This window comes from Python bivittatus, unplaced genomic scaffold (assembly GCF_059951505.1).
Source record: "Python bivittatus isolate LINGU-HERP-01145 unplaced genomic scaffold, Pbiv_v1 ctg000670_np1212, whole genome shotgun sequence".
Classification (NCBI taxonomy): Eukaryota; Metazoa; Chordata; class Lepidosauria; order Squamata; family Pythonidae; genus Python; species Python bivittatus.
Window position 1 is genome coordinate 11450027 of NW_028277094.1, and position 19659 is coordinate 11469685.

Below are 19659 nucleotides of genomic sequence, written 5' to 3' on the forward strand. Positions count from 1 at the left end.
TGGTTTGCAGCTCTGAAATGTTGTGTGGAGGGTTATACTTGATTAAATTTCTTTGCAAGTGTTTGAGATATGAAAGTCATCTTGGGCTATGCCAGAAAGTTGAGTCTGTTATCCTTCCCCCACCCTTCTGTCCCTGCCCTCTTTTCACCAGCTGTCCAGCAGACCTGTGTTTAATCAACACCTTGGCACCACTTTTGGATTTCAAAGGCAGCAGACCTCTCTTTGAGGAACAAACCACATGTGGGGCATTTATCAACATAACAGAAGTGTGCCAAAGGTAAACAAGAAAAGAGGAAATGGGCCCTGGGCTCTGGGATGCAAAAATAAGCATCTTGTGACACCTAAACAGTTAACAAAATTTGTTTATTGAGACATCAATTCAGTTCACAGAGTGTTAACCCCGACCGCTTTTACACACCACATTGCGTCAAACTAAATCTGACACGTCAGGGCTTAGTGCAAAGAGGGAATGCCAATATGAAGACTGGTGAACATAGTTTATGGCTCTGACGGTTGTGTGAGCTCAGCCATTGTGGTTTATCCAATCAATCATAGTTATAAAAAACATCATGCATGAACTGAGCCACACATAAAACCAGCAGAGCCTTCCCTGATTGTGGTCCCTTTCAGAAGGGTTAAGTCACAATTCCCATAATCACCTCCCAACTTAGCTGCTGAGATAGAGGGAGGGTGAGCTTCCACAAGACTGGAGGCCTCCAGTTTGGTGAAGGGGCAAGGAAGTGGCTAACCAGAAGAGACGTCGACCTGTTGTTTTCTCTGAGGCCCTAAGACAGTGTTGTCCAAACTTGGCCACTTTAAAATGAGTGGACTTCAACTCCCAGAATTCCCCAGCCAGCCATGCTGGGTGGGGAATTCTGGGAGTTGAAGTCCACTCATCTTAAAGTGGCCAAGTTTGGACAACACTGCCCTAAGATGAAAGAGGCGCATGAGAAGAATGGAGAAATGAGCGAAGGATGAGAGGGAGCGCAGATCCCCTCTGGCCCGCTCTCTTGGTCTCTTCCATGTCTCAACCCACCCATGTTCCTTCCATCATCCCTCTTCCAGTCCCCCTCCAATTCTGGGTGCTGTTTTAGCTGGAGAGCCGTTATCAGCTTTTCCCAATCTCTGTGCTTGATTGATGTCCCAAAGCGTCTGGAAAAGTATGCAAAAAATCTCAGTATAGTCCTTGGAATGTTTTCTTTCATTAAATTCTTTGCGGTCATGCAGACTAAATTAAAGGAGAAGTTGATGCCTCGGAAGAATAGAAATATTAATTCAGAGGTATCTAGCCATATTTTTCTTTTTCTTCTCTCTGACCAATTTCAAAGTAAGTCCATCTTTCGAAAGAGACTCTTGCATTCTTTTAAAATTCTTATTCATCATCCCTTGAAGTCACCATTGGCTGGTTTTGTGTTATGTTTAATTTGGGCACGTAAGGTGCCTGTGAGAGCTTATTGAAAAGGCAGAGTTGTTTTTATTATTCATCAGTGCCTCTCAGCTGCTATTTTTTTGGGGATAAATAGAAGATGGCTCCACTGGGGAGGAGGGTTGCTCTTCATACGTTGCACCGAGCAGGAATCTTGACTGTTTTTTTGTGGCTGGTAAACCACGGTGGTTACAGCTAAGTATAGCTTGGCCCTATATGTAGACCTATCCATTGTGGTTTGTAAGCCATGATTTTGGCTTAGTGTGGTAGTGCCTGAACCCAGCAACATGTTTTATTCAGCAAACCCTAGTTAAACAGGCTATAGTTTTACCATGTTAAGTGTAGCATGTCAGTCAGGCATTTTCTGGCCAATTTCCAACCAGTTGTTTTGCCATCAGCTGTCCTACATTAAAGGCAGGTGTCATCTGGCAGACAAATTTGGTGGCCCTAGATTCACCCATGAACGTACGTAGGAAAAACATCCTCCAGATGTTTGGGATTACAATGTCCTGAAGTGGGTTGGGACAGATGGGAGTTGTCACCTCGACACAACAGGAGAGCACTGATTTGAAGATAGCCCTGGATGTGTTCTGTGCAACGACACACGAAGACCCTGCCTGGAATTGTCTTGCTTTCCTCCGAGCTGCGTCGTCTGCGTCTCTCCACCGCTTCGGTTTGGCAGCGGGAGGAGGCAGCTGTGCCACTTAAACTCTTGCAGCTGGATAAATTGTCATTAAGTTAAAACCTGCTTATTGTTCCATTCTGCACATTGATTATGGGGTTGTACGTGTCCCGCCTCATCCCGCAGAAGGAGGCCCAGTCAGAACAGCAGCGCTTCGCGTTAGCAGCTATTTAAAGTCAGAGGAACCATCAAATGTAGGTTGGGTGAGGGTGGGGAAGAGAGAAATCAGCCGAAGGGTTGCTGCATCGGAGCTGGGTGCCATTCATCGGTCCAGCTCTTGCTAAGGTGAAAACATCAGAAACACCGTAAAACTCCCCTGGGGTTATGGAATACTTTATGAGAAAAATAGATCCGAAAGATCTATTGTTAAAGCAACATTTGTATAGAGAAAGGATTACAGTGCATTTTCTAGCACAAACCAATTTGGGTTTTGCTGTAATTTTTTCCCCCATAGACCAACTTTTAACAAGCTCTTAAAAATAAGTACCAAATGATTCAAATGATTCACTGCATTGGAAAGAACAAGAATGAAGATGTCTGAAGTTTGCACTTTCAAGGCAAAGAAGAGTAAAAGTGTGTAAAAGGATAAAAGGGGACAATCCTTGTAGCTGAAGATCATTTCCACGTTCTGCATTATGGGACAATAGAGAACAGTCCTTTTCTTTCTTCTGTGTAATATCACTTAAGGTACTTGGAAAATGCTGTCATATCCCACCACAGTCATCTGTTCTCCCAGCAAAACAGACATCATTCTCTCCATTCTTCTTTGCAAAACTTAGTTTCCGCTCCTTGAATCATCCTTGTGACCTTCACTGAACTTCCCCTTTGTCTGAACCCTTCTTAAAATGTGATGCTCAGAACAGAATCAATCTGCGAGAGGGGATCTGATCAGTGGAGAATAAAGTGAAACAGTGACTTCCTGTGATTTAGAAGTAATGTTTCTGTTGATGCAGCTTAAAATTGCATTAGCTCGTTCGGCAGCTCCATCAGCCTGCCAGCCACCTTGCTTGGCTTCCCAGCGGCCTCTCAGAGTTGGAGCAAAAGCAGGGGGACCAGATGTGCGTGCTTTCGGGAAATACAGCCCAGGCCTTCCAGTAGAATTTCTCCAATCAGTTTTGCTTCTTTTATGGGTTTTTGATCAGGGTGCAAGTCGGTTGAATGAATGTTAGCGCTGCTGACAATCATGGGGATTCTTGTTCCCAAGGGAAGAAAAATTACTGAAATGCATGCTGTGCAGTTAGAAAATGGGACATCTTGGGGATAAACTGGCCACAGAGGCTGATTTGCTCCTTACAATGAGCTACAGCGTTTCCTACATGGGGGAGAATTCAGAAACAGGGTCCCCCCTTTGATCCCCGAATTTAGAACCATCAGTTCACCCACCAACTCCTTCGCCTGCTCGACCGGTTTTCCATCCTTTCTGAAACCAGTTTCGTCTTGATGTTTTTTCTTCCAGCTGCTAAAAGGAATGTCTGCCTCTCGCCGAAAACATCTGGACCGCCTTGAAGATGAGGACGGGGCAGAAAGTGGGGATTGCGATGACGAAGATGTCTGCGATGGGGCTGGGGCTTCTGGAAACGGCGAATTAAGAGTGAAGAATCAGCTGAGATTTTTGGCAGGTAATGGGGAAGTAGGAGTTGTGCTTTTCAGCTAAACCTGTGGCAGCCAATACCTTATTATGTGTTGCTGCTTTCCAAAATAAAGCAGCCTTAGCAATGGAGGCGAATATTACCTAGCCGGGTAATGAAACGTTTGCGAGAAAAGAACCAAGCTCAGAGAACCCCAAGGACTCCACTAAAGCAGCCTTGGATAATTTCAAGGAGAAGAAAGAACAAGCATTAGACCAGCATTACTTGTCATCTTGTCAATAGCAGCAGCTAAACTGGGAGTAGATATGCGGTGATCCTTCCCCAAGTCTCAGGAGAATTTGGTTGGCCGTGGTGGGAAGCGGACGTTGTCCGTTTTAATTTCACTCAGTTTCTTGATGCCAGATCTTCTCTTCTTTTCAGCTCATTTCCATGCCAGTTACAGAACTTCGTAGGGATTTTCATGGTGATGTCTCTTCAGGGACACATCCAACTGGAAGTGGTGTTTCCATAACTTGGTGAAATTCCAAGCTGTGTGGTGGAATTCTTTCAGCACACGTCATTTCAGTTTGCTTCTAGGTCCAAAAAGGAGCAAATTGGTCCACTGTGTACAAACATTTGGACCGGGCTGTTTCCTTTCCCACTCCTAATTGGAAGGGCGAGGCTGAAACAGGTGCCCCTTTTCAGTAGTTTTTGGGTGTTCTTACCCATCCCAAGCCTGTGTGACCAGCATAGCCAAATCTCATTTTCTTCCCCCATCTCTAGCGCAGGAAACAGATATGGCTGGGAGTTGAATGATACGTTTACCAAGAGGGACACCCATGTTGTTCCAGGGTTGTTGGATTTTATGCAAACCTCTGAATTGAAAGGTGGGATCAGCATTTGGAAGGAATGGGTTGGTAAACCACCCAGGGTAGCTACTGTTTTTTGCAGACAGCACTTCCCAGACCTTGGAATAGCTTCCCGAAGGACCACTGGAGTCGTTGGCATCTGTATCTTGGCTGCAGGCACCACTCCATACCTCTGGAAGATATAATGGTGCCCGTGGTTGTGTCTTTTTCTGCAGCCGCCCACCAACAGCCCTTTGCTCCACTGAATTGCAGCTTTGACACTCACAAGCCCCACAACCACATCACGTTTTGCTATCAGCCATTGGGAAGTAGGCCAACAGCTCAGCTTGGCTGATGCTATAGGCAGCAGTTTCAATATTCCAGTGGTCTGGGCAAACAAAAATAACAATATTCCAGGACTGACTTCTGCAAACCCAAATATTTACTTTTTTGACATTTCTGGCTAAAGTTTTATTTTATATGCCCCATGCCTGGATTCTCTGCATGTTAGCAGAGTATTGACCATGAAAACCTACTTAGATCCCATTTTAATGTGTGCATTCAGTGCCTGATCACTCATTATGCGAGCAGAGAGGAAGGTGTTGAGTTTGGAAACATGCATAGAACCAAAACCAATCTTCCCTGGGAGAAAAAGTTATTTATGTATAGTTTGATTACCATATTCTTTCAAGAACTCAAAGCAAGGTATATGGGGTCTCTCCTAATCTTATCCCTTCAGCAACAACCTTGGGAAGTAGGTTGGGCTAAAAGAGAGAGAGACTGGTTCAAAGTCACTTAGCAGGATGGTGGCTGAAGGAGGACATGGATCCGGGTCTTCCCAGCAAATCTAGCACCTCAACCACCACCTTACCCTGTCCTGTGCAATGCAGAAGCTGGTGCATCTGTCCAGTTACACCATTGCAAAGAGGGGGGAAGAGGCATGTAAGAGGGTGGCAGGTATCAGGAAACAAACAGGATCTAAGCTATGAATGAACTTCTGCTCATTCCACCATATCTAATGTGTTTGGAGCTTCTGTTGTGGCAGCCATCTTGATTTTTTTGACCCCTCTTAGTGGCCCACTTTGGAGAAGATATGTTGGGAAAATACAGCTAATTACCGTAACCTGATAAAAAATTATGACAAGAGTTTCCAAGAGGATCCCAAGGGGACTTTCTCTTTCTGGCTCACACACACAGACTAACACACACACACACACAGCGCAAAAGCTTGGTTGTTGGACTCGGCCTCCCCTTTGGGCTCAAAAGTCTAAGTTGTACATTCCCCATGACCGAAAGCAATTGAACCTGGAAAGAATCAGACCTGGAGCTTTCAACTTTAAAGAGGAAAAATATAGGCTCTTAAAATGGGTCCAGATGCTTCAATAAATTCTGTCCCCTTGATCTGCAACAATTACCTGGCATTTAATGGAGTGGAAGCAGAGAGGGTGCTGCCTGTCCGATCCTTCTGCGTGTGTGTGTGTGTGTGTACACACATCCATGCATACACATCCTTATTTATGTTACGTAAAGCGTAAATCAAACACTGCTGATGAAAGACACAGGGGGAAGCGGGCCTTGGTGTTACCTTCCCTGGCCTCAGAACAACATTGGAAGAGGAGACCCATGTGTGTTTCATAAGGAGGTTCCTTATCTAGCCTCTAAGCAAGTCTGAAGACCAGAACGGCATGATCCATGATTCGATCTTGACGTTTTCTTTTTTAATGAACTGCAGCTGCTGGGAGGAAGAGACGGCCAGCCCGGGGCTCAGCCCTTTGCCCATTGCTCAGATTTCTCAACTGAAATGCTTCCCACCACCCTTGTCCCTGTATTCCCTACCCCCAGGATAAAATGAGAAAATGAGGGAAACTGCATGCTTTTCAGGGTCACGGAGGAGGATTTTGGAAATCATCTTCCATCTCAGCTGCTCTGCTCCGAATTAGCAGTCCCTCGTACCTGCAGTTAATTAGCAAAGAAAATGGGTTGCTGACATGATGGGTGGCTTGACCCTGACTTGTGTTCTGCAGGCAGCAGAACTTCAGAGTATGGTTGTGACGGGTCAGGTTCACCGAAGAGCATAGTTGGGAGGTAGCTCTGGAGGAACAAGGCTGTCCACGTTATTCCAGGAGTTGTGTGAGGAAGAGCTCCTAATTTATACGGAGGCCACTCCGCTTGTTAGTCAACAGAAGATTTATAAAGTCAAGTGCACACCTTCAAATTTCCAAGCTCTCTTCATCAGCCACATTGGATGGTTGAGACATTCAGCCAAATTAAAAAGAAAAAAGGGGGAGGGAGGGAGGGAGGGAGAAAGAAGGAGAAAGAAAGAGAAGCAGGAAGAGATCTAGTTAAATATATTCAAAGAAGGAAGGAAGACAAGACAAGACAAAGGTTTAAGCCATGTCTACACCCCATTTCAGGATTAGGTGAAGAGTGGGAGGAATTTCTCATCTTTGCCTTTTAAGCTACCAATTTATGTATTGCAAATTTCAGGGCAATCGACAATGAAACAGCGACATGTGACACCCAACTAAAAATTGATTGCAGAACTAAAAAGGGTGGGTAGACCTGACCCAGACAAGAGTCAGAATCTTGGTGCCTACATGGTAACTGAAAAAAATCTTGCTGAGCTTCCTTGGCCAGGGAGCTCTACAGCTGAAACGTCATGGCCCCAAATCCCTTTTCTCCAGCCATCGGCTTGCACTGATGGGGTGCTTCAGGACATTGTGGGGGGGGGAGGGAAACAACAGCCTTGATACTAATGCAGGAGAAGGGCTTCTGTTATGCCGCTGGGACCAAGCTGTTTAATGGATCCTAAATAAAGTTGCAGGCTAGACCCTGCTGGTGCCTTTGTAGTGCAAAGGGAATGTGGGAAGCAAGAAACAAGGAAATCCTGAATTAACTCTACGAGTGGAACATAGTTTCCGTCTCTGCCTACAAGAGAGCCTGTTTCCAGGCAGACTCTTAGCCTGTCAGAAGGGGATTTTGTTTATGGCTAACACAGCGTGATCCTTCAGGAGTTGGGCTGCGTCCCTCATCGCTGGCTGCGCTAACTCGGTCTGACGAAGAGGTCTCCTGCCAGATCTGGAGGGCCGTGCGCGGCCTGCTTACAACGTGCATATTCATCCTGCTCTGGTCTGGAGACAAACCAGGGCCTTTAAAAGGCATGCTGTCAGTTTGTGGTGGAAGGGGGACGAGAAGAAGAAGATGGGTGTGCCCGGCGTGTCAGACTGCCAGTGTTTGGGATCTGAAACACCATCCTTCGAGCTGGAAACCGCTGTCCTCATCAGTTCAAAAGCACGTTTGAACTTCAAATGGCTCTCTTCCAAGTGTGCAGGATTTCTGGAACGGTCGAGGCCACGGCTGCAGACTTGAAACCGGGTTTTGCAGACCTCTAAAGAAGCGCGTGCACGCGGATGCCTCTGGAAGCCATGCTTTAAACTGGAGTCTTGCGTGGGATGGTCCCCCCGTTCTGTTCTCTCGTCCCCTATTCTTCGAAGACGTTCAGCATCAAAACAACTCGGTTGACTTCTGCTCCGCGGTTAGTCTGTACGGCATTTATTTTATTTATTTATTAAATTTCTCCCCCACCCATCTCCGCCCCCAATGGGGGACTCTGGGCGACTCACACAAAACATTAAAACCATAAATACATATAAATACATAAAACATCAAAATTCCTGTTGGGGGGTGGGTGGGAATCACGTTGCCTCTCCTCTTCCTATTCTCCATTGTTCCTGCTGCCAACTCTTGTTCCCACAGCTATAATCCCACTTCGTAAAATGAAAAGCAGCGCATACATACACCCAAAAAACATGTGTAGCCGGCTGGATTTCCCTTCCTGCGTTTAGGTCAAAAAAACCCAACAACCCCAGAAGTCTCTTTCTAACCCATGCCTCTTAAAACAGAAGCATGGCTGCCGTTTGACGCACTGTGCCTTGCAGACGGCCAGTCACGTTTATGAGGTGGAGCGATGCAAGGGCGCTTTCGGCTCCAAGGGCTCGTGAGTGGTGAATTCGTTTCCCTTTGAACTGGAGCATCCTCAGTTAAAAGTAACACTGGGTCAGGTACTCCCTTTTCAGCACCTTGCAGAGCCGTAGCGGGCTAAGCAGAAAACGGGAGGCCGAGATGTGCAATGTTTTGGAGCCACGGGCCGCCCTTGGTCTTTGTGTGGTACACCAGGGTCATGCTCCAAGAAGGAAGTTGAGCTGGGCAAAAAAAGTAGGTGAAACCAGGATAAACACTGTAGTTAAAATTACATTAAACCAGTGTTTTTCAACCTTGGCAACTTTAAGATGCGTGGACTTCAACTCCCAGAATTCCCCAGCCAGCAAAGCTGGCTGGGGAATTCTGGGAGTTGAAGTCCACGCATCTTAAAGTTGCCAAGGTTGAAAAACACTGCATTAAATGAATGAAATATCATTAACGTGGCTACCCAATATAAGTGCAATCATTTCCCTGGAGAGGAGATGGGCTTCATCGGAAGCATTAAATAGGTTCAACAGCCTCTCTGCAGTGCTTTCATTTGGATGCTGGCCCTCTGGGTCCCCGAAGGCCCCTCCAATTCCATACGTGTTTGAGCGTCCTCTTCTGCCCCCGCTGAAAATGACCGTTTTCAGACTCAGGGGCCACACAGATGCTTTAGGGTCACCAGGGGTTCACCGGCCTGGGGCTGAGCAGCCTCCGAAGGCTTTTAGCGCTGTTCCTGATTGCAGTTCTGGACGGCTCTTTCTGCAGTGCGCACTCGGTGCGGCAAGGCGGCACGCTTGACTCTCTCCCCTTCTGACTCGCGTGACATGGGAAGCAAGACAGAGCATGCCGGTTCTCCAGATCCAGGAAATTCAAGATCACAATGGCTGTAAGGATAATTTTTACTGAAAAAAGGGGGGCGAGTTATCCAGTGATCCATTTTCCATTGCTGTAAGATGGACATCAGTCTTCTCTAAGATTTACCTAGGTCAGACCCATTATGATCCTTGGTATGGTGACCTGGATTTTTTTTTTTTAATAGTTTTAAAAATTGCTTGGAAGTTTGGTTTTGCTTTTTTAATCATTGGCCAGATTTAAGCTGTTTTATCACAGTGTGTGCCTTTGCGTTGCTCGGTGGTTTTGAGTTCCCCAGGCCCAGCTGCTTAAAAGTTCAAGATGTTTTCATGGTATGTAAGGTTTGTTTTCCTTTTAAGACATATAAATCAGTGTCAACCATGCATATTTTCCTGAGTTTGCGTGGCTACTGTGCAAGCCTGTGAAAAGCTACCACTTACAGGTAGTCCTCACTTAATAACCACATAGGGACCAGAAAATTGGTCATTAAGCGAGTCACCATGTGACCATACTCGATTTTATGACCATTTTTACAATGGTCGTTAAGTGAATCCAGCTTCTCCAATGGATTTTTTTTTTTTTTTTGGCTAGAATTTGCTTAATGACTGTTGTAAAAAAAGGTTGCAAATCGCAAACATGTGACTGCAGGGAGTGGTGTGATGGTTTGCGATGGTTATGTGAGTACAGGTTGTAAAGCACTTTTTCTGAGGCCATCATAACTTCAAACCATCGTTAAATGAATGGTCGTTAAACGAGGACTACCTGTATTTAAGGAGGCATTAATCGATGTGGCATGCTCACCCATGTCCCCTTTAAAGCACCTTTTTTGCTTTGAATCCGAAGCACAGCACACCCCAGTCTGCAGTATGTCTTTTGGGTTCTTAATGGCTCAACGTTTCAATGATACGCAAGTTGAAACAACTGGCTGTTTTCAAGATGTTAATTCTACCCAACCATGGGGGAGAAAGGAGACAAGCTGAATCCAAAGACCCAATGGATAAACCTTCCCCGAGAACTGAAATCAGGGCATCTTAAAATCCTGGAGTGACATTCTTGTTCGAAAACTTTACACGTTGGCTGAAATGTTTGTTCCATTGTTTTAAACGAAGAGGACTTGCTGGGAAATTGAGAAATCTTCGTCCACGTGTAAATGGTCGAGAAAAAGAAAACAACTTGCTCCTTTCTTTTCTCTCCCCTTTTAAGTTTCCTGTGACTACCTCAAGAGTTTCCAGTCCGTTTGCTTTGAAGGCAGAGCCCTGTTTTTCCGTATGGTCAGCAAAAACAGGATCAGATTCTCGGCTCCTCGGCATTTGATGCACATGTAAGCGACTCCGTGCCCCGTTGCCAGAACTGGAGGACAAGGGTGGCGATGGCAACGGCGCCGACGGAGATGTGCTGAATCGGGCTCCCCGTTTGGCCTTTGGCCTCTTTCTCGCTTTTAAAAAGTTCCCGCAATGTGCCTTTGTAAACACACCTTTTCAATCGCTGAGGATGTTAATTTTGATTTCAGTTTTGATTTTACCTCTCTGCCTTTTTACTCAGATTATTTTTTACAGTAAACCACCAGCAATAAGGGTTAGCAGGAAAGTCAATTAAAAAGTGGTCTCAATTTGGGATCCAGAGGCTTCTAGAAATAGTTTTTCCCAGCAAATTGAGGGTCTGTGCTGGACGCTTATTTTCAGCCTTAAGATCTCCGGGGTCTGCATTTTGACAGAGCTCATCCCTAGGACCCCCTTTTCTTTTTGGGAAAGGCCATGGGGGGGCAGGAATCCTTCTAGCTGGTAGAGCTCACCACAAATAGTCAGAGAATCCTGCTCATTTTGTGGAAATTGGCTATTTATTTCTCATTTACACTCGGTCCTCAGTTGCTTTTTGTATTGTATGAAGTGCAAGACTGAAAATCACTCCAAGAATAGCGGACCTGTGAGATCTTGGATCATTGGCCCAGCCCTTCCCAATCTCTCCGGATATGCTAGACTACAACGTCTATATTCCACTGCTGGCTAGGAATAATGGCAGCGGTTATCCAGCTGGGTTTGGGAAGCACTAGGTTAAGAGAAAGCTGGAATATGGTCTGGGCAGCTGTCAGCTTGCCTGGACAGCACTGGTCAGCTTCATCTACTTCACAGGGTGGTGGTGAGGACAAAAGAGGGAGGAAAAAATGCTGGATGGGCACTCTGAACTCTTTGGAAGCTGGCGAAACAAAGTCCGCATCTTCCTGAGGATTCCAGTTTGTTGATCTTGAAGAAGCTCAGGAGGGCTGGACCTGGTTGATAGTTGGAAGGGACACCACCAGGAAATCCCACCTCGTAGGCTACACTGGGAAGCGGACAAAACACCTGAAAGACGGCAGTGGAAAACGGCTCGCCCCCCGTTCCCAGGAGACCTGCTCGACTCCAGGTTGGCATGACTTCCACCTAGACAGCTGGGTGGTCCTCCTCCCTCGCCACAAGACGTGAAGGCACCCACCCCGTGCCCCCAGCGGCTTGGCAGGAAGTCAGCCCCCTGGATCCAGTCCTCCTGGGCCCCTCCTTTGCCAAACAACTGGCTTGTGGCCCGTGCCTGGCACCTGTTTCAGGCCTCGGTGAGTCCAAGGATTCAGGAGGGGCTTCCAGGGCTGGGATTCTGCCTTCCCCAGCAGCTGTTGCTGAAGGTTATTTTTGGGGAGGGGGAGAGGAGAGGCCAGAAGGCGCTTTTTCCTGTTTCTGTCTGCAAGTCCACTTGAGTCGTCCAGTGGGACGCGAGCAGTTATTTTGGGGAAGTTCGTAATATCCTTCCCGCACCACCATTTGGGGTTTCTCCCTGAGCTCCTTCAGGTGCGCTTTATTTGCTCTCCGGGCCGCCCCCGGTTGTTGCTCCGCAGGTCTCCTGGTCCTCTGGCCAGAGGCAGACCCGTATTCCTCAGTCCTGCCCAAAAGTCAGCGTTGCCAAAACGCGGCTTAAGTTGGGCAGAAACTTTGCCCTTGGCGCTCCTCCCCTCCTTTTTCATGCGGGTGTGTGTGCGCCTGCATGTGTGCGTGTGTGAGACTTAAGGAAACAATCCTTCCCACCCTGATGTTCGCTGCTGTGAACTAATTAGTAGTTGCCGGGGCTCGTGATATTTCTATTGCTTTTATTATGATTATGATTCTCATTACCCCCAAATATGTTTTTTTTTTAATTTTTACTATGGCTTTCATTATGATTAAGAGTCTCATTACCCCAAAAAAAGCTTTAATTTTTTTTTTACTATTGCTTTTATTATGATGAAGAGTCTCAATCCCAAATGGCTTTATAATAATCGTAAAAACTTCCTAGGATAAATGCAGGCTAAAAAACAACCCATTACTTAAAACAAAAAAGGTTCAGGTGAATTAATTGCTGGAGATGGAGGACTTTGAAAAGGGTGGAGGGGTGAAAAGACCCCTCCAGCATGTCAGCCTTGAGATCTGGGCTACTGCGGAGGGGTATCATTCCCCTCCAGCAAAGACCCGTGTCTGGGTCACTGTAGCAGCAACTCCCCTTTAGCCCAAATGGTAGAGAAGCTGGGGGGCACTTGGAAGCACCCCAGTGGGGTGCTCTGTCTGGGGTCCCGGGGCTTTGCAGGATTCCCACATGGCATCCCTGGGCTCCAGACTTAAATGGAAAAGTGAAATACCTGTCTGGCTATCTATGTACAGTGATACCTCGGGATACGAACGCCTCTGCTTGCGAATTTTTCGGGTTACGACCAGCTCTGGCCCCAAAATTTTACCTTGGTTTGCGAACTCCGCCTCGGGGTACGAGCCATTTTCCGCCCGTGCCACGTGGTCCGCGGCCATTTTCTGCCCGTGCCACGTGGTCCGCGGCCATTTTTCCGCCCGTGCCACGTGGTCCGCGGCTGTTTTTCCGGCCCTGCCGCGTGTTCCGCGGCCGTTTTCGCGCCGCGCCGCGCCGTTTTCGCGCCGGGCCGCGCCGCGCCGGGCCGTTTTCGCGCCGCGCCGGGCCGTTTTCGCGCCGCGCCGCGCTGCACCCGGCCATTTTCGCGCCGCACCACGCCGCGCCCGGCCGCTTTCCGTGTGGTCCGTGGACGCCAGAACGGATTAACGGTAATTACATTGAACCTTATGGGAAATTGCCTCGGGTTGCGACCAAATTCGGGCGGAGGGCGGAACGGATTAACCGGATTTACATTGAACCCTATGGGGAAATTTGCCTCGGGGTGCGACCAAATTCAGAGGGCGGAACGGATTAACCGGATTTACATTGAACCCTATGGGGAAATTTCCTTCGGGTTACGACCAACTCGGGATACGCCCAGAGTCACGGAACGGATTAAGTTCGTATCCCGAGGTACCACTGTATCTATCGTCTCTCTGTATGTATGTATGTATCTGTCTGTCTTTCTATCAATTATCTATCTATCTATCTATCTATCTATCTATCTATCTATCTATCAAATCTGGGCTGATTTGGCACGTGCACCATTATGCACAAGTGTGCAATGGCACTTGGCCCTGCTCTTTGGCCTCCAGGCAACCTGAAAACACAAAGGTGGAGCATTTCACGCTGCAAAAGGTGTCCAGGGCTCAACCAACTGGGTCCCTGGCTCTCCCCCAAAGTCACCTGGTGCTGGTAGCTGATTGGCTCATCTTTGGCCCCACCCTTCGGGGGAGCGGCTGAGGCATCCTTCCTCAACGTGGCGCCCTTCGACCCATAACCACCCTGGCTGGGAGTCCCGAGAGATGTCATCCCAGCCCATTTGGAAACTGGCAGGTGAGGAGAGTCCGGGCTAACCTGGACAAAGAAGTGAGTGTCTTGCCTGGACCAGAGTTTAGCTGATGGCTGTTCTCCCAGGCTGCAACCTCAGACCAGAGTTTATGAATCTGAGCTCGATTGGAAGCCCCAGGAGAGAAAGTTCTGGTTTGACTGCACCACTTTGCACTTCTTTCCAAGGTTATTGTCTTCCTGTTCTGGGCAAACAAGCCAGCTGTGTGCAGGTAGCTTGAAATAGTGAACCAGGACTGCCTGCAAAACTGGCTTAGTGCTGCCTCCCTTTGTGTTCTGGGCACCTTGCATCCTTCGGGGTTCGCAGCGGTTCCTCGGCACGATTGCTGGTGGCAGGACGCAGAGCGGTGCTCTTGGACCCGAACCTTCTTGCTTCCCCACTCTCCTCTCTGGCCTGCCTTCTTTCCAAACAGGAACACAACAAGAGCACAACATCCTTCTGAAAAAAGGAAATCGCGATCTGAGAGTTCTCCTGGGGATGAAGGAGCACAGCTGGTCAAGGCCCGTCGGTGGCCAGGTGTTTCAGGAGAGAGGAGTCTCAGAGTTTCGCTCCAAGTGGGATTTCCTGGCTGAACATAACAAAATCTTGCTTTCCTCCCAGAGGGCAAATTTGACTTCCATTTCCTCCTTCTCCATTTATGGTTCTCTTTCTCTCCTGCCCTCCGGCTTCACAGGCTGAGGCATTTTAAGGTGTGGGAATTTTGCTGTCCCTGAAAGTTTGGCTGAACCACAGGTTGATGTGCGTAGCCAAATACCTGTCTCGGGAATCCTTCTCCCACCCGCCCCACTCAGAGCGGCCCCTGTCTTTCTCACCCTCTTTCCCCGCGTTTCTGAAGGCCCTTCCCAGGTGCAGAGGGGGGAGAAGGTGAGAGAATTTCCTTTGCACCAAGAAAGCAGCTGCAGCAGGAAAAACAACGTGGAAGATCTGTGACTTTTGGCTTCCTGTCCGTGTGTCCTGCTGGGTCATCCTTGGGGCCAGCAAGCCCCAACCTTTGAAAGCAATACACCCAGAACTGTCTTCTGGACAAGCCCCATCTCAGTCTTCTACAGTCCTGCCTGTGTGTGTGTCTTACAGATTTGGAAGAGTTAAGTCCTGATGCATCATAAAGGCAACACACCTCGGCCTGAGGCTCAGCTCATGGTGACTTCACAAACACTTTGGCAACAGTATGGGGATATGGTTTGTCGTTTTCCGAGATGGTTTCTTTTTTCAACTTTCCAGTCTACCTTACAGACCTGGAATTTTCTGTTAGTCTCTCTTCCAATTACTAAACTAGGCCTGTCAGGGTTGGCTGGGCGCTGCTGTTAGCAGGCCTATGATTCAAACGTGGCTACAGGTAGTCCTCGCTTAGTGACCACAATGGGGACCAGCAACTCCATTGCTAAACACTCCGGTTGCTAAGCAGACAATCATGATCACGGTGGGCTGATGTCACTTCCCATTTGGTCATTAAACGAATCACTGCGGTTGTTAAGCAGAATATCACGTGACTGTGACTTGCAATTTTACTTCCGCCTGCTCCATTAACTCTGCTTGTTGCAAGCTGGTTGGGAAACGTAGATGGCAATCATGTGACTGGAGGATGCTGCGACGGGCATAAATGCAAGGACCAGTCGTAAATGCAGGCGCCATCGTAACTTTGAACAGTTGCTAAATGGGGTAGTCGTTAAGCGAGGACTACCTGTATTGCATTATGTGTGGAGACAAGGCCGTTATTGTGCTTTATCATATATTGGTTTGTTAGATATGTACCCACCTTTCCTCCAGTTGTACAAGGTGGCACATGTTGTATTCCTGTTTCCAATTTGGTCATCATTACAGTGTCCTTGTTTGGAAGGTTGGGCTGAATTGTAATAATGGGTCCATGTGCTGGGCCAGGCTTCTGCAACCTGGTGCCCTCCAGGTACACGGGGACAAGATATCCCTTCCCTGGAAAACTGGGAATGATGATGCTAACCTGACGGGCAAGAACCACACTGGGGGAGTCTGTGCTGTTTATTTGGTTTGGATTTAGCATGGGGGTTACTCCAGCTAGTTTGATTTGTAAACCATGTTTTAGGGTTTAATGCAACGTGGGAATCCAGCCAGCGTGAAACTGGTTGCCCAGTTATCTCCTGGATCTGGGTGGGGGCTTGAATTTGACTGTCCCCAGTCTAGCACCCAAATCCCTACGCCTCGTCATCTTTCGGACTCTTTCAGCGCCACGGTCTGGTTCACAGGAGGACGCGGAACAAATGTTCATATTGGGCTGTTCTTCGGTGCCGTCCCATAACAGCTGGCCCCTAAGTAAATGAGCATTTTGCTAGCGTCTTATCTTTTAATGTTGTTGGGGAGTGGTATTTTGAAAGGACAGGGAAGGCATGTAAGCAGAATGAAATTCTGAAGCAAGATCTTTGCTAGGACAGGACTGAAACTCCCTGTTTCCCCTTCTGAAAAGTCTCTCTTTTCATGCTCCTCATAATGGACTTATTACTTGCCCCGGTGCCTGTAGGAAGGTCCTTTTCACCGAGAGCCGAGGCGTGGTCGTGCTTAGCATTTCATTTCTTTGTCTCCTCACTGGGAGAAACCAACGTTATTTCAGCTTTAAAATAACAGCCGCCGAGGAATGGTTAAGCTCCTTTCATTCAGGGTTCGGTACATTATTTTACTGGTCAAAGTTTGTGTTGGCTGCAAAATCTCAGGGAAGGAGTTAGGTAAGAATGAAGCCCAAGATTGTAATAGGCATAAAAGCCTTCTTTTTCAAAGGCCATTAAGAAACTCCAAACGAGGAGGCCCTTGGAATGGGGACATTTAAATTAGCTTTGCTAATTTGGGTCATTCAAGCTGATCAGACCGAGCTTACAAATGTACCCCAGAGAAGTTCCCATACTGAAAACCTGAAAGTCTGCTATGGTTAAGGTGCATCTACTTTGAGAATAATAACAGCAGCAGCAACGGCAAAGAAGAAGAAGAGGAGGAGGAGGAGGATTGGGAAGGACGTGGCAAATGATAAACGCTTGAAGATTGCTTGGGGTAGAATAAATAGGCAGGGTTGCTTGTTGCTTCTGTGATGGGTGTGCGAGATTCAAACTGGTGGTTCCTTTCTGGAGAAATTGCAATCGCCGCGGGCTTTTTTTAACACGCAGCTGTTAACACACAGGTGCATCTGTTATGTCGGGAAGGAGTTAGTCGCAGAGAGGACGTTGTCTGCAGAAGATACGGTTTTATCAGCCGTGAGTTACAGAACAACCCAGAACTTGCGCAGAAATTCTGCAAAATCATCCAGAGGTTTGCCTTTGTTTTTTTTGGCCTGCTTTGGACTGTGGAAACTCGTTCCTGGCACAAATTGGCCAGCAGCATGAAACATCTGGATTGGCTGTGGAAGGATCATCTGGAACCAGGGCCAGCAAGAAGCTCTTCCATTCCAACCGCTCTGAGTTGCTGCATTGTCAACAAAACTTGGTTTTAATTAATTGTTAGGCCTGAGATTGGGGGGGGCGGGGGGGACACGCCAATTTCCATCAGTCCCAAGCAGCCAGGCCAAAGGTCAAGGATGATGGGAGTTTTATACCAGCAGTGCCTTCGTCTACCCATCTCTGATTTAGCTGCTCCAGATTTTTAATTTTGACTTAAAAAAAAAGACACCTCTAGTTCTCTACAGTTTGGGGGACATTAAGGACAGTTTCCAGAGGGAAGCAGCCCGATCAGTATTTCGCAGCTAAACCAGTGAAGACTTCTGTGCAATTCCGGCACTTCCTACAATCAAAATTAAATCCTTGGAATTGTTATGCAGCTGTTCCTGAATGTATTTGAGATTGTTTTTTTCTTCCAGTCCTTTGTTCCTGTGTGTATTGTTTAGCCCAAGTCAACCTGGATTTTAAGATTCCTTTGCAGTTTAAAGGCAATTATTTGTTAATATTAACCCTGTTAATAGGAGGCTGACTTTCTTCCGGACAGTGTACGCCAAATGAGGATTATAAGATGTTCAACCTTTAGCGTCATACTGTTATAAATAAGAAGGAAGGAAACAACATTTCATGCAATTATAATGGTCCTAAAATAATTTTGATTCAGCAGCGCACCTTTTCCGCTGTACAAACTTTGTATTATAGAGATCTTAGCAGAGGAGAATATTCTGAAGTCACCTTGGGCCAAATATCTCTGTGCGAGTGTAGAGTGTTTTTTTCACTTTATGCTGAGTTTGATCTGAAAGTCAGTCTTCCGATCAAGCGGCACCCTCCAGTTGGGTTGAGCTACGCTTCCTAATGTCTAGCTAGTGTGCTGGGGTGATGTGAGGTGTAGTCCAAAGCACCTGGACGGCACCTGTTGGAAAAGCTGCCTCCTGTCTCTAGAACTGCTGTTGAGTTATGGATCACCCTCTCTCTCCAGGGTTAAACTCAAGTTCAGATATCTGTAGACCAGGTTTGGGCACAGAGCCTTTCGGATGAGTGGGAACGCAGATCAAGAGGAAGGTGAATTCACTGTCTTTGATCCTTTCTATTTCCATTAATTTCATTTGATCTTATTTTTGCTCGGGTATTACCACTTTTTAAAGTTGGCCTGAAAACCGATGTGTGCTTTGGCCTCGCCGATGCCAGTTTCTCACCCCGTGAACCTACACAGGTTGGCGAGCCCGTCCGGCCATGCACGTGTATGTTTGCACCAGTGATTGGTTTGGAAAACTGCGTGGCAGAATTCTGGGAGGTGGAAATGCGACAGACCTCCCGGAAGAAGCAGGCGGCTGAACTTCAGGGTGGCTGTGCCAGGCCCTGGCACCTAGAAACAGAGGAGGAGGTGGGTGCCTGATGCATTCTTCACCATGGCAATCCCTGTTGGGGCTGCTCCTTCTCAAGGGGGTCTAGGACACGGAGCGGGTTGGGGGAGGCGCGCAGCACGGCCTGTTCCCGCAGAAGAGAAGCAGAGCATCTGTTGGAAAAGCAAGCTTTCCTGGGCAGGCTGTTGCCAGGAGCTGGGGCCTGGAGGGGTTCCTCCCGTAGCCCCCCCGCTTCTGAATCCAGTGTGGGCAGGAAGCCAGAGGGGTGGGTGTCCATCATGGCAGAACAGGTGGCCTTCCAGGGAGAAGGGGAAGGGGAGCGTGGCTGGGCAAGGTCTGCCTCAGGAGGCGGATACTGATCGGCAAGAACTAGACGCAGACGGCTGGAAGGGGGCACGGAGACCATCTAGTCCGACCCCCCATCCACGGCAAGAAGCCAGATGAAAGTACCCCCAATGGAGGGCTGTCCAGCCTCTGCTTGAATTCACCCACCAAAGGGGAAGCCGCTTCACTCCGGGGTTGTTGGCTCTGCTGTGCAACTGCGCTTGCTGCGTGTTGCATTTAAGGCGTCCCAGAGCAACCCAATTGCTCTGGGTGTTTTCTAACGTTCAGTTGGAAGCCGCTCCAGATCTGTTTCTCCACGTCCTGCTCTCTGGCCCTTGTCTTTCCCCCCCAGGTCTTAAAAGGGTTTTATCGATATTTCTTCGGATGCCGAACTTCATTTCTCAAGGCTAAATGTTCCCTGTTCCTCCGCTTTTTTTCACTGCGCTTAGCTTTGCCTTGAAATCCAAAAGTTTTATTGGATTTTGTTTATTAA

General features: G+C 47.7%; 1 protein-coding gene across 1 annotated transcript in view; it reads left to right on the forward strand.

Annotated features, from left to right (window-relative positions):
* The window catches only part of GPC3 (glypican 3), a 105788-nt gene that overhangs the window by 76605 nt on the left and 9524 nt on the right, over positions 1-19659 (forward strand). The window contains exon 7 of the mRNA XM_088151700.1: positions 3565-3727. Coding sequence (XP_088007826.1) covers positions 3565-3727 — 163 coding nt within the window. The remainder of the gene's footprint in view (positions 1-3564; positions 3728-19659) is intronic.